Source organism: Engystomops pustulosus, chromosome 3, assembly GCF_040894005.1.
Source record: "Engystomops pustulosus chromosome 3, aEngPut4.maternal, whole genome shotgun sequence".
NCBI classification, from domain to species: Eukaryota; Metazoa; Chordata; class Amphibia; order Anura; family Leptodactylidae; genus Engystomops; species Engystomops pustulosus.
The window spans coordinates 132,387,814-132,401,246 of NC_092413.1; the positions used below are offsets into that span (position 1 = coordinate 132,387,814).

At 42.4% G+C, this 13,433-nt stretch overlaps 1 protein-coding gene across 2 annotated transcripts in view; it reads right to left on the minus strand.

Moving 5' to 3' along the window:
* SMAP1 (small ArfGAP 1) overlaps positions 1-11,651 on the minus strand; it is a 150,643-nt gene extending 138,992 nt beyond the window's left edge. For both annotated transcript variants that reach the window (XM_072142172.1, XM_072142171.1), the window contains exon 1: positions 11,274-11,651. In XM_072142172.1, the coding sequence (XP_071998273.1) occupies positions 11,274-11,391 (118 nt within the window). In that variant the 5' untranslated portion in view covers positions 11,392-11,651. The remainder of the gene's footprint in view (positions 1-11,273) is intronic.
* Between the last annotated feature and the right edge of the window lie 1,782 nt (positions 11,652-13,433).

The following is a 13,433-nucleotide window of genomic DNA, read 5'->3' on the forward strand; positions in this document are numbered from 1 at the left end:
GTTACAATGAGCCAGTGGCTCATTGTAATGTAAGACCTGCAAAAACGCCATATATTGCAATACTGTAGTATTGCAGTATATGGTAGGAGCGATCTGATCATCTAGGGTTATTGTACCCTAGATGGTCTAAAAAATAGTGAAAAAAAAAAGAAAAAAAAAAGTTTAAAAAATAAAAAAAATTAATAAAATATTAAAAGTTCAAATCACCCCCCTTTCCCTAGAACGGATATAAAACATAACAAACAGTAAAAATCACAGACATATTAGGTATCGCCGCGTCCCAAAATGCCCGATCTATCAAAATATAAAAACGGTTACGGCCGGCGGTGACCTCCGAGGCGGGAAATGGCGCCCAAATGTCCGAAATGCGACTTTTACACCTTTTTACATAACATAAAAAATGAAATAAAAAATGATCAAAATGTCGCACAGACCTCAAAATGGTAGCAATGAAAACATCGCCTCATTTCGCAAAAAATGATCCCTCACACATTTCCGTGCGCCAAAGTATGAAAAAGTTATTAGCGTCAGAAGATGGCAAAAATTTTTTTTTCTTTTTTGTACACATTCGTTTAATTTTTGAAAATGTATTAAAACACAATAAAACCTATATAAATTTGGTATCACCGCGATCGCACCGAACCAAAGAATAAAGTAGGCATGTTATTTGGAGCGAAGAGTGAAAGTCGTAAAAACTGAGCCCACAAGAACGTGACGCACGTGCAGTTTTTTTTCAATTTTTCCACATTTGGAATTTTTTTTCAGCTTCGCAGTACACGGCATGTTAAAATAAATAACATTACGGGAAAGTAAAATTTGTTACGCACAAAATAAGCCCTCACACAGGTCTGTACACGTAAAAATGAAAAAGTTATGGATTTTTGAAGTTGGAGAGCGAGAAATGAGCCGGAAAACCCTCCGTCCTTAAGGGGTTAAAGGAGTTGTCCGAGGCTAAAAAATAAAAAATTGTGGAGGTGGCAGGGAGGCCTGCATGAATAAAAAAAAAACAAAAACAAAAAAAAACACATGTACTCACCTCCTCGGTCCCTCTATGACGTGTCCCCCCCCACTGGACAACCGCTTTAAAAAGCAAAAACAGAAGGAAAAAAAAGCCTCATGAGCTAGAGCTAGGACGGGACTGGAGTAGCTTTGGAACTTCATTACAACTATTTAACCCTTTCATGACCCGTGACATAATAGCTGCAACAGCTTGTGAATCCGCAGCACAGAGGTGTTCTAGTAAAACCCTCAGGATGCCTGGATCTATAAGCAAGTGTTCATGATGGATTTTAATGGTAGATTTCCTTTATAAATTTGGCCTTACACTGCCTTGCAGTAGATGATAATTATAATTCTGTTGGTTACTGCTCCTACTGCAAGTGTCGAGTATTCCCCCGCACGACATTATGTGACTTTCTGTCATCAGAAAGCCACGGTTTGCCGTTGTGTGGGATTTAACGGACCAAACTTGGAACTGCTGAACTGAACTCAGCATGTCACACTCACACAGCAAGTTGAGGCTGCGTTCACACATGGCGTTTACATTGAGTTTACGCAATGCAACAGCTGAGGAGAGGAGATTTTTCCAATTATACTGTTAACATTTGCATTTACAAAATGCTATGATAAAAGGAATTAGTCCTTACCGGTAATTCAATTTCCATAAGTCCACCATGACGGCCCCACTGGAGGTTGCTTCCCCTTCCTCTGTAGGGACAGGAAATTGAGAGCATTAAATAGCCCCTCCCTCAGCCTCCCACCAGTGTTTATCAAATAACTACACCAGTATAGGTTGCAACATAATTTTATTTAGTATGTTAAATTTCACATACATAGGCAAAGATCCAAAAAAGGAAAATACTTGGTGGACTTATGGAAATTGAATTAACCATAAGGACTAATTCCTTTTTTCCATTTCGTCACCATGACGGCCCCACTGGAGACATACCAAATTTATGCCCAGTTTAGGGAGGGACTACAGCCTGAAGCACTTTTCGGCCAAATGCCAGATCTTTGGCAGCTAAGACATTTAGCCTATAGTGCTTTGCAAATGTGACATTTGTACTCCACGTAGCGGCTTTGCAGATTTCTTCAATGGATGCACCTCCTCTCTCAGCCCAAGATGTAGACATGGCCCTAGTGGAATGGGCTTTGACGGAGAGAGGTAGTGGAACACCTTTAGTAGAACAGGAAAGGGTAGAGATCGGCACTCCAGGCTAGTTTAAAAGACTTTCTTCTTTATTCAAAAATCCATAAAATCAGTACAGGTGAACATAGTGCATAGTCCATTAGACCTACGCGTTTCGAACATTAGTATTAGTTCTTACTCATGGTCTGGAGACTACTGGCAAAGACCCATGTTAAAAAAGCATACAACAGGTGTATCGGATTATACTGATTACCGCATGCCCATACTAGAGCAGCTAAACATATTGTTGTGTAAACATAGAAACAGATAGTTTACTAACAGAAACAATGTTACATAAATTGCAACAGTAGGTTACAGGTATACATACTAATATTAATACAGGTACATTGTATCAGTTTTACTGTTCAGACCTCTAGGTATACGAGTATCTAGTTGAAGGATCCATAGCATCTCCCGGTTACGGAGTTTATGTGTACGATTCCCGCCTCTGTTTGGGGCAGTAACCCTTTCTATGCCGGTGATCTTAAGATTGGTAAGATCTCCATCATGTCTGTCCAAAAAATGTTTGGACAAACTAGATATATTTTTATCTGGCAACCGTGTTTTAGAACCATCCGCTATATGTTCTGCAATGCGTTTTTTTAGAGGGCGTATTGTGCTACCCACATAATGAAGATTACACTTTGTTCATGCTGCCAAATACACTACGAATTTAGTATTGCAATTAATAAATGCTTTTATGTTCCATTGCCTATCCGTAGTGTTATTGGAAAAAGTGGTGGTATTATTGGAACACCTTTGATTTTATAACATTCTTTGATGGTATCTGTAATCCAGCGTCCAATAGTGGCTTTTGAAGCTTTCTTGCCTTTATTTCTTCCTGCAAATTGAACAAATAAATTTAAATCTTTTCTTCAAGGATTGGATGCTTCGAGATATTTAAGAACAGTACGTCTTACATCCAGTAGATGCCATTTCTCTTCCACAGGATTTTTTGGATGATGGCAAAACGTAGGTAAGATTATTTCCTGGTTCCTATGGAAATTTGAGACAATTTTTGGTAAAAAATTTCTGTCAAGTCTGAGCGTGATCCTATCTTCTGACACAGATAAATAGGGTTCACAAATGGACAAGGCCTGTAACTCGCCCAGTCTTCTAGCAGATGTAATGGCGATTAAAAAGGCAGTTTTTTGTGTCAAAAAACGCATATGACTAGGGTCGATCGGCTCGAAGGGCCCCATAGTTAAAGCATCTAGAACTAGAGATAGATCCCACTGAGGGGATGAATCTTTAACAGTAGGACGTAAGCGTGAGCAGGCTTGAAAGAACCTCTTTACCCACCTGTGCTCTGTCAGCGCTGTATCGAAGTAGGCGCTCAAGGCTGAGACCTGGACTCTCAGGGTGCTAGGTCGTAGTCCCTTCTCGAACCTCTCCTGCAGAAAATCAAGAATCTGACAGATATTTGGGGAACCCTGGTTAGGCATATCTTTTGACCAGGAACAAAACTTTTTCCATATTTTTAAGTATATGGCATGGGTTACAGGTTTTCTACTATTCTTTAAGTTTTTTATTACCTTATATGATAAAACTTTTGATCTTAAGAAGGTGCTTTCAGGATCCAGGCTGCTAGGTTTAGGAACCCTGGGTTCTGATGAAGGACTGGTCCCCGATGTAGAAGGTCCGGCCTCCTGGGTAGGATAAACGGAAGGTCCATCGCCAACTTTTGTAGACTTGGGAACCAATTTTTCTTTGGCCAAAAGGGTGCTACTAAGATGAGCTTGGTTGGACTGACTAGTAGCTTTTGCAACACCTTGCTTATCAATGGAATCGGAGGGAAAGCATACACTAGGTCCTGGTTCCAGGTCTGTGAAAAAGCGTCTAGTCCCCAGGGGACTTCTTTTGGGTTCAAGGAGAAGAACTTTTTCACTTTGGAATTCTTCCTGGAGGCAAACAAGTCGATGTCCGGCAGTCCCCATCTTAGAACAATCTCTTGGAAGACTTCCTCGTTCAAGCTCCATTCGTGGGGAAGGATTTGGGACCGGCTGAGGTAATCTGCTACTACATTTTCTGAGCCCCTCAGATGGATGGCCGACTGGATATTTTCTTCTGCCCAGGAAAATATTTGTTGTGATATTTTCAGTAGCCTTTTTGATCTGGTACCTCCTTGTCTTCTTAGATAGGCAACCGTGGTAGTGTTGTCCGACATAATTTTCACATGGTGACCCTTCAGCTCGCTGGTACAGGATTTTAGAGTGTTCAGGACCGCTTTTAGCTCTCTCTCATTCGAAGAGGTATGTGCTATTTCCTGGGCCCAGCAACCCTGGATATATTTGCCCGGAAGGAGAGCCCCCCATCCGGAGCTGCTGGCGTCTGTTTGGATCTGGGTCAATGGCCATTGGACCCAATTTACGCCTTTCCGTAGATTCCCGGGATTCTTCCACCATCTTAGTGATTCCTTCACTTTTGAGGGGATTATCAATGGTAAATGAAGATGATGATGATTTTTGTCCCATTTTGTAAGAATCCTCGACTGTAGTGTTCTTGAGTGATTTTGGCACCAGGCCACACTCTGGATGCATGATGTCATGGTCCCCAGAAGACTCATAGCTGTCCTTACTGAGACTTCCTCTTCTCGAATTTCTTGATTTTCCCAAGAAGATTTTTCCTCTTTTCCTGTGGAACATACGAGGTCTGGGTTAGAGAATTTAAAGACACTCCTAAAAATTCTTTTATGTGACTCGGAATTAAGTCTGATTTGTCTAAATTTATGATCCATCCCAGAGATTGTAAAACTTCTATTGTTGTATCCTTTTGGCTTTCTAAATGACTTACTGAATCTCCTATTATTAGGAAGTCGTCTAAGTATGGAATCTCGCTGATTTCTTCCGTTCGGAGATATTTTACTGCTTCTGCCATGACCTTGGTAAAAACCCGGGGGGCTGAGGAGAGACCAAAGGGTAATGCAGTAAATTGAAAATGAAATTCTTCCCCAGAGGGAGATAATACGGCAAATCGTAAGTATTTTTGTGATTTCGTATGGATAGGTACGTGATAATAGGCATCCTTGAGATCCAAGGTACATAAACAAGCTTTGTAAGGTATCAAAGGCGTAGTGGATTTGATTAATTCCATTTTGAATTTGACATAGGTTACCCATTTGTTCAAATATTTCACGTTTGTAATTAATCTGAAAGTCCCATTTGGTTTCTTTATCAAAAACAAAGGTGAGTAATGACCCGTACCTCTTTCTTCTGGATGGACTGGGCAGATGACATTCAATTTTAGCAGGTCGGAAACTTCCTTCCAAAGGTGACATGTTAGTCTGTTCGATGGTTGCCTGGATAGGATAAACCGGTGAGGAGGAGGTGACACAAAATCTATAAAATAGCCATCTTCTATTATAGAGAGTACCCACCTGTTGGATGTTATATTTTTCCAATGGGGGAGAAAATCTTTCAATCTTCCCCCCACTCTGGCGTCATTGTTTCTTCTCTTGTTTACTTGGGGCACCAAAAAGAAAGGATTTGTTCTTTCCTCCTTTGGCTGTATTCCAGTACCCCTGTTTCCAGGTCTGCTTGCTCCTGAATCTTGGCTGTTCTTTAGTGGGGCGAAAGCTCCGAAAAAATTGCTTCTTGGGTTGTTGTTTGGCCTCTGGAAACCCCTTCTTTTTATCCGCTGCTTTAGCTAGGATTTCATCCAATTCTGGTCCAAATAAAAAATCACCCGAAAAAGGCAGGCTACACAGTTTTGCTTTTGAGCGCACGTCTCCAGACCATTGCCTTAACCAAAGGGCTCTTCTGGTCGCATTAGATAATGCAGCTTCTCTTGCTGAAAACCGGATGGTTTCTGCTGAGGCATCTGCCAGAAAGGCTGCTGCTCATCTTAATAACGGAATGGAGTCAAACATTTCTTCTCTGAACGTGCCTTCTCTAAGATGATCCTCCAGCTGTCCTAGCCAAAAAAACAGAGTACGTGATACGGAGGTAGTGGTAATATTTGTTTTTAGGATTGCCATGGAAGCTTCCCAAGCTTTTTTGAGCAAACAATCTGATTTACGGTCCATGGCATCTTTTAGTTGGGTGGAATCTTCAAAGGGTAGATCGGTTTTTTTAACTACTATAGCTATAGGGATGTCGACTTTAGGAACACTATCCCAGACTTTTGTTTCTTCTGGATCAAATAACATACGGTTTTTAAATTCCTTAGGCATTGTTATACGCTTCTCCGGTTCTTTCCATTCATCCTGGATAAGATCCTTCAAGTTTTCAATAATGGGAAAGACTCTAGCTTTCTTTCTTCTTAATCCACCAAATAATTCATCTACTACCGACCTTTCTTCTATGGTGTCTTCAATATTTAAGGTATCCCTTAACCCCTTCACGCTCCGCGGCGGATATATCCGCCACGGAGCGCAGTGACTTAGCGCTCAGTGGCGGATATATCCGCCACGGCGCTTATGCCGGCTCGGCTCTGGATCAGAGCCGAACCGGCATCGGGAAACACGGGGTGCCGGCTGTAACTAATAGCCGGCACCCCAGTGTAACACCCGCGATCGGAGTTGTCTCCGATCGCGGGTGCTTAACCCTTTAGATGCCGCGGTCAGCGCGACCGCGGCATCTAACAAGCATCTGGGGTGTCTTTCCCCCACGATCGGCCCCCCCGAACCGTTTTCGGGGGGCGCCGATCGTTGCTATAGTAACTCTGGGGTCCGATCTGGACCCCAGAGTTACTAGCAAGAATTGCCAGTAAGATGGCGTCTGTGACGTCATCTTACTGGCAAAGTGCCAGCCTATGCAAGTGCATAGGCTGACACTGATAATACTCTGCAATACATGAGTATTGCAGAATATTATCATGAACAAGCAATCAGAGGATTGCTTGTTCATATCCCATGGTATAAAAGTAAAAAAGTAAAAAAAAAAAGTTATTCAATAAAAAAAGAAAGTCATAAATCACTAAAAATGCCCCAAACCCCCAAAACATATAAAGAGACATATAACTCAAAAAAAAAGTCTAAATCATAACACAAACCCCACATATATAGTATCACCGCGTCCGTAACAACCCGTAGAATAAAAGTAAATCATTATTGAACCCCCACGATAAACGCCATAAAAAAAAACTGTTATAAACCCTCCAAAAATTATGATTTTTACCTTTTCAATCCCACAAAAAATGCTATAAAATGCGACCAAAAAACCATATGTACTCAGACATGATACTGGTGCAAAGTACAACATGTCCCGCAAAAAACAAGCCATCAACCAGCTCCGTAGCCAAAAACGTAACAAAGTTATGCCACTTGGAAGATGGCAATACAAAAATTATAGATTTTTCCCCACATTAGGGTTTTGTTTGACAAATTTAGTAAAACGTAAGAAAATATATTCATGTCTGGTATCCCCGTAATCGTATCAACCCATAGAATAAAGCTAACATGATTATTAGTCTATACGGTGAACACCAAAAAAAAAAAAAGTCAAAAATCCAGTACAGAATTGATGCTTTTCTACTCCTGCCCTCAAAAAAAGTTCCTAAATTTTCAACAATAGGTGATACCAACCCCAAAATGGTAACAATGGAAAAAGCATCTCATCCCGCAAAAAAAATGCCGTCACATGGCCCCAATAACGAAAAAGCGAAAATTTTATAGCCTTCAAAAGGGGCCAATGAGGAAACTAAAATCCTGGCAGCTGCAGGGCTCTCCTTCCCTTCTGCGTCTCGCTGTGCGCCCATAAAACAAGTCACAGCCACATGTGGGGGGTCTTTGTACTCAGGAGAAATTGCAGAACAAATTGTATGGTGGGTTTTCTCTTTTTATATTTTGGAAATGTGTAAATTTTAGTGCTAAATGAACGTATAAGGGAACAGTATGACCATTCTAAATTTCACCTCCATTTTGATTCAATTACTATGAAGATCTCAAGGGGTTAACAATCTTCGTAAAAGCTGTTTCTGATAGCTTGAGGGGTGCAGATTTGAAAATGGGTAGATTATATAGGGGGTTTTGATGCTAAATATGTAAAATTTCATTCAAAACTGTATTTATCCCCAAAATAGTCAATTCTGAAAATCCGGAAAAGCCATATTCTATTTGTAAGCCGCGTGACATCAAAATAAATTATCCAGACATTTCAGAAATTATGAAAATGTAAAGTAGACAAATGGGAAATGTTATTCAGCAACTTATTTAGGTGGTAAATCTATCTGCCTGAAAACGCAATGATTTAGAATTTCGAAAATGGCAAATTTTTCAAAAAATTTATCATATTTTCTTTTTTTTGTAAATAAACGCAAAACTTATCAGCCAAAATTTACCACTAAAATGAAGTACAACATGTGGGGAAAAAACAATCTCAGAATCGTTTTGACAAGTAACAGTGTTCAAAAGTTATAACCATATAAAGCGAAGCAAGTCAGAATCCAAAAAAATCGGGCTGAGCCTTAAGCTGTAAAATGGCTGCGTCCTTAAGGGGTTAATGCTTTTATTAGCCCATCCAAATCCTCATTAGGAAATAAATATTTGGGGTCATTTGGTATTGATTGATGCGTCACCATATCCTGTTCTTCCATGTCTAGCTCATAAGAACAAGAGGGCTGTTCATCATCTGAATCCAAACATACAGGGTTCTGCCTGACTTTTTTATGTGGTGGGCTCTTTGATGCCCTAATTTCTTCACGCATAACAACACGCAATTCGTCCAAAAATGATGACTTTTCCTCTTTTAACACTTTATCCAAACAATCTTTGCATAAACTTTTCTTATAATTAATATCCAATTTTGTATTACAAATGTGGCAACGTTTGGATGGTGCCTTCTTAGGTTTTTCTTTATCACACACTTTGGTTTTTTTCTTTTACAGGGATATCCTTCTCCTGTTGTTTTTAGAAAAAGAAAAAGGAGTATTGCTTAGTAGAAGCCGACTCCCCACAGCATATAGTGCCAAAACCTATTGGCGTTCAGCTAATGTTCTACTTACAGAGCCCAGGGTTAAGGAACAGAATTCAGCCTCATCCATGCTGGATATTCGCTGCTCCACATAGACCTCAGCAGACCTGCAGACTTGGTAGAAGCTTCTCCTTGCTTACCTTCCGGCGTCTGACGTCATCTTTAATGGCCTGTCTCCTAGGCCGAGACGCTGAGGTCTCTGACGTCACTTCCGGTTCGTGCTCCGTAACCCGGAAGTGACCATGCGCCAGAACATGCGCTAGAACATGCGCTTATGTGCCGGCAGCCGCGGACCCCCGAGAGGGCCGTAAAAAGCTGCCGGTACTGCCCCCCCCCCCCCCCGAGAGGAGAGAGAGGTTTACTCTCAACCTTTCCCTGTAGGGGCAGGAAAAACACTGGTGGGAGGTTGAGGGAGAGGCTATTTAATGCTCTCAATTTCCTGTCCCTACAGAGGAAGGGGAAGCAACCTCCAGTGGGGCCGTCATGGTGACGAAATGGAAAATGTTATGCTAACAAAAAATACATATTAACACACAAGTTAACATTGCAGAGGAAAGCAGCAAGGGGACAGTAAAGGGGAATATTGCATTAAGAGAGACAAAACTATTAGGACAACATTTACAAGTCAGGTGGATAGGGGATAACAATGATCCCACACAGGAGACTAGGTGCTGGATAGTCACCCATTTGTTTTAATAAGCACAAAGCCCACATGACCATCTACAACACAACCTGACCATCAAATATAATGTATAGCCATTACCTCATCACAGATACTATAGTGACAGCTTCATTATGATGTGCCTGTACCAGAAAGCACCACAAAGCATGATTGTATAGGAGGTCTCTCACATTGGGACTGATCTAACAATTAGCAACCATTAAAATCTCTCCTAGCAGTTCGATCATGATGGACAAAACATATTTAGGAAATATTTGCATTATGCCTATTGTAGGTACATTACAAAATTCTGTAACCACAACCAAAGTCAGAAACTACATGAACGGCCATAAAGAGAATAAAGTCACAATAATAACATTGGAGCTTTTTTTCTCCTAACTCTACATTGTCAAGTCCCTCCATTATTCCTCCTAGAAATGTAGGAGTAAATGTATGTGACCAGATTGGGAATTGGAGGACACAGCTCTTTGACAGGAGGAATAGTAACACCTCACTGTCAATTCATTACATATCCTTTAATATGAATAACAGAGGAACAGTACAGCACGTAGTGATGAGACTATACAGAACGGTTTCCATGAATTTTACAGGCAAGACAGACAATTAGTATTTTGATTAGCAAGGCCATGGCCTGACCAATGCTGGAACCTCATAAGAACCTGGGCCAGGTACTTGTAGTTTCCAGTCACCTAAGGTCATTCTATCTGCCATCATGTGAGCAGTACAAGTATCAGCACTGAGTCATGTGATCAGAACCTGTAATTATAAGTCACTTCCTAATAAAATGTCACATTCTTTGGCTGCATGAAATCACAGATCTATGACAGCGTGTGAGTAACTACATAGAGCTCAGGATCAGCAGTAGGATACGCTGCTCCTTACATGTGTATGGAGGGTATCACTATACACAAGGGTAGGCTCCCTTACTCCTAAGCTGGCAGTGGGCACCAGCTGGTAGGTACCTTCTCCCCATACATAGATGGAGCTGGGATGGAAGCAAAACCACTATACACATTAGGCCGGTAGTGGGCACCAGCTGGTGAATGCCCGCCCTCCATCCATCCATAGAAGGAGCTGGGATAGCAGTATAACCACTATACACAGGATCTGGTAGTGGGCACCAGTTGGTAGGTACCTTCTCCCCATATATAGATTGAGCTGAAATAGCAGTATAACCACTATACATAGCAGCTGGTAGTGGGCTCCAGCTGGTAGGTACCTTCTCCCCTTACATGGGAGCTGGGATGGCAGTATAACCACTATACACAGGAACTGGCAGTGGGCACCAGCTGGTAGATACCCTCTCCACATAGAAGGGGCAGGCTCAGTATCTCATAGATTATCCCATGGCAGACAGGCTCCCTCCATACATACATACATATAAAGGGTAGTGTGACCAGGGCAACCTTCATACATACATACATACAAGGGGTAGTAGTGTGGCCAGGGCAGGCTCCCCCCACACACACATAACCAGGGCAGGCTCCCTTACCCTTGGCCTCGCAGTCAGCGCAGTACTTGTTGTCCTCCTCCCGCAGCATGCGGGACAGTATAGCCTGGTGCTGCTCGTTCAGCTTCTGGGCCTTCTCTCTCTCAGAGCGAGTGGTCATGTCTGCGGGCGGCAGATGGGGGACACTGGTGACAGCTGTGGCGGGCGGCAGGGGACGTCAGGTGACGGTGCACACAGTCCGGCACCGCAAAGCACAGCAGAAGCGGCCGCTCCCGGTACGCAGCGCTATGAAGTGGAGGGAGAGGAGGGAAGTCCGGCGGCTCCGCTCACTCCTGTCTCACTGTCATACACGACACTTCCGGGAACCTTAGACCGTCACGTCAACATTGACGTCACTCAGCGAATCAAAGCTCGTCCGGCGTGCTGACGTCAGTCAATTCTAGCATAACCCCGCCCCATCCGGAGAAGACCCCGCCCCTCCAGCCGCCGGCTTCTTTACAGCTAGCGCTAGAGCGGGAGAAGAACAGGTGTGTAGGGGCGTGTCCCGGGAATCACCTGTGTGACGTGTCAGGCATTCCGAAGATCACAAGAAATGTACTGGAGAATGGAATAAGGACCAATCCAATTGGCACCAAGTGTGTGATATCTGTGGATTGTATGCCGTCCCCAGCACACGCAAGTCACACAGATCCTGGGCCGCATGAAATCTCATTACTGAAAGTGTGCGACAGCATGAAAGTACATAAAGGGAGCCTGTCATCAGGCTCTGATTTATGACAGGTTCCATTAGTATGTACCACATAGAAAAACCTGGCAGCTATTCTTTTCTTTAACCCCTTAAGGACGCAGGGTATTTTCGCTAATTTCTCGATCTCCATCTTCAAAAATCCATAACTTTTTAATTTTTCCATGTACAGAGCTGTGTGAGGGCTTATTTTGTGCGTAACAAATTTTGCTTTCCCGTGATTATTATTCCCTGCCATGTAGTGGGAAGCCGTAAAAAAAAATTCCAAATGTGGAAAAATTGAAAAAAAACATGTGTGCATCACGTTCTTGTGGGCTCAGTTTTTACAACTTTCACTCTGCGCTCCAAATAACACCTCTACTTTATTCTTTGGTTCGGTATGATCGCGGTGATACCAAATTTATAAAGGTTTTATTGCGTTTTAATACATTTTCAAAAATTAAACGAATGTGTACAGAAAAGGAAAAAAATTTTTTGCCATCTTCTGACGCTAATAACTTTTTCATACTTTGGCGCATGGAGCTGTGTGAGGTGTCATTTTTTTGTGAAATGAGCCGATGTTTTCATTGCTATCATTTTGAGGACGGTGCGACATTTTGATAAATATTTATTACATTTTTTATGTCATGTAAAAAGGTGTAAAAGTCGCATTTCGGACATTTGGGCGCCATTTGCAGTTCTGGAGGTCACCGTGAATAACCGGTTTTATATTTTGATACATCGGGCATTTTGGGGCGTGGCGTATATTATTTTTTGGCATTTTTAAACTTTTTTTTTTTCACTATTTCTTAGACCATCTAGGGTACATTAACCCTAGATGGTCTGATATGGCATTTCTGCACACTATACATTATAATGAGCCACAGGCTCATTGTAATGGATATGCAGAAGCCATTCAGCCCCGGGTCAAACGAAGACCCGAGGCTACCACGGCAACCGATCGCCGCCCCCTGATGACGTTTGGGGGAGAGGCGATCGTAGGTTAGATGGCGGCGCCCATGCCGCCGGCGTCATTGCAGGCGGCAAAGTAAAGGTTAACACCCGCGATCTGTGCAAGCACCTACCGCGGGTGTTAGCAATGGGTCTTTGTTGCGATATGCAGCAAAGCCCATCTCTGTATGAAGAGGGCTCAGCCCGTGAGCCCTCTTCATACACCCTTCACAGCTCCGTGGCAGATATATCCGCCACGGAGCGTGAAGGGGTTAAAAAAACCGCCTTCTCTGTTTATGAAAACAAACAAAGTAAAAGGCTAGCTGTCTGGCACACACAAGGGTGCGTCATGGGGCGGTGCACAGAATCCTTGTACGTGAATCCTCCTAGCAAGTGTCGCCTTGTTCACTGATGACGGGTTCCTATTAAGTGGAAGCATGTAATGGTGATTTCCTCATCTAGTGAAACAAAAAGCCAATAACCGTGGTAGGTATATCACCCACAAAAATGTCAATGTCTCAATAAAT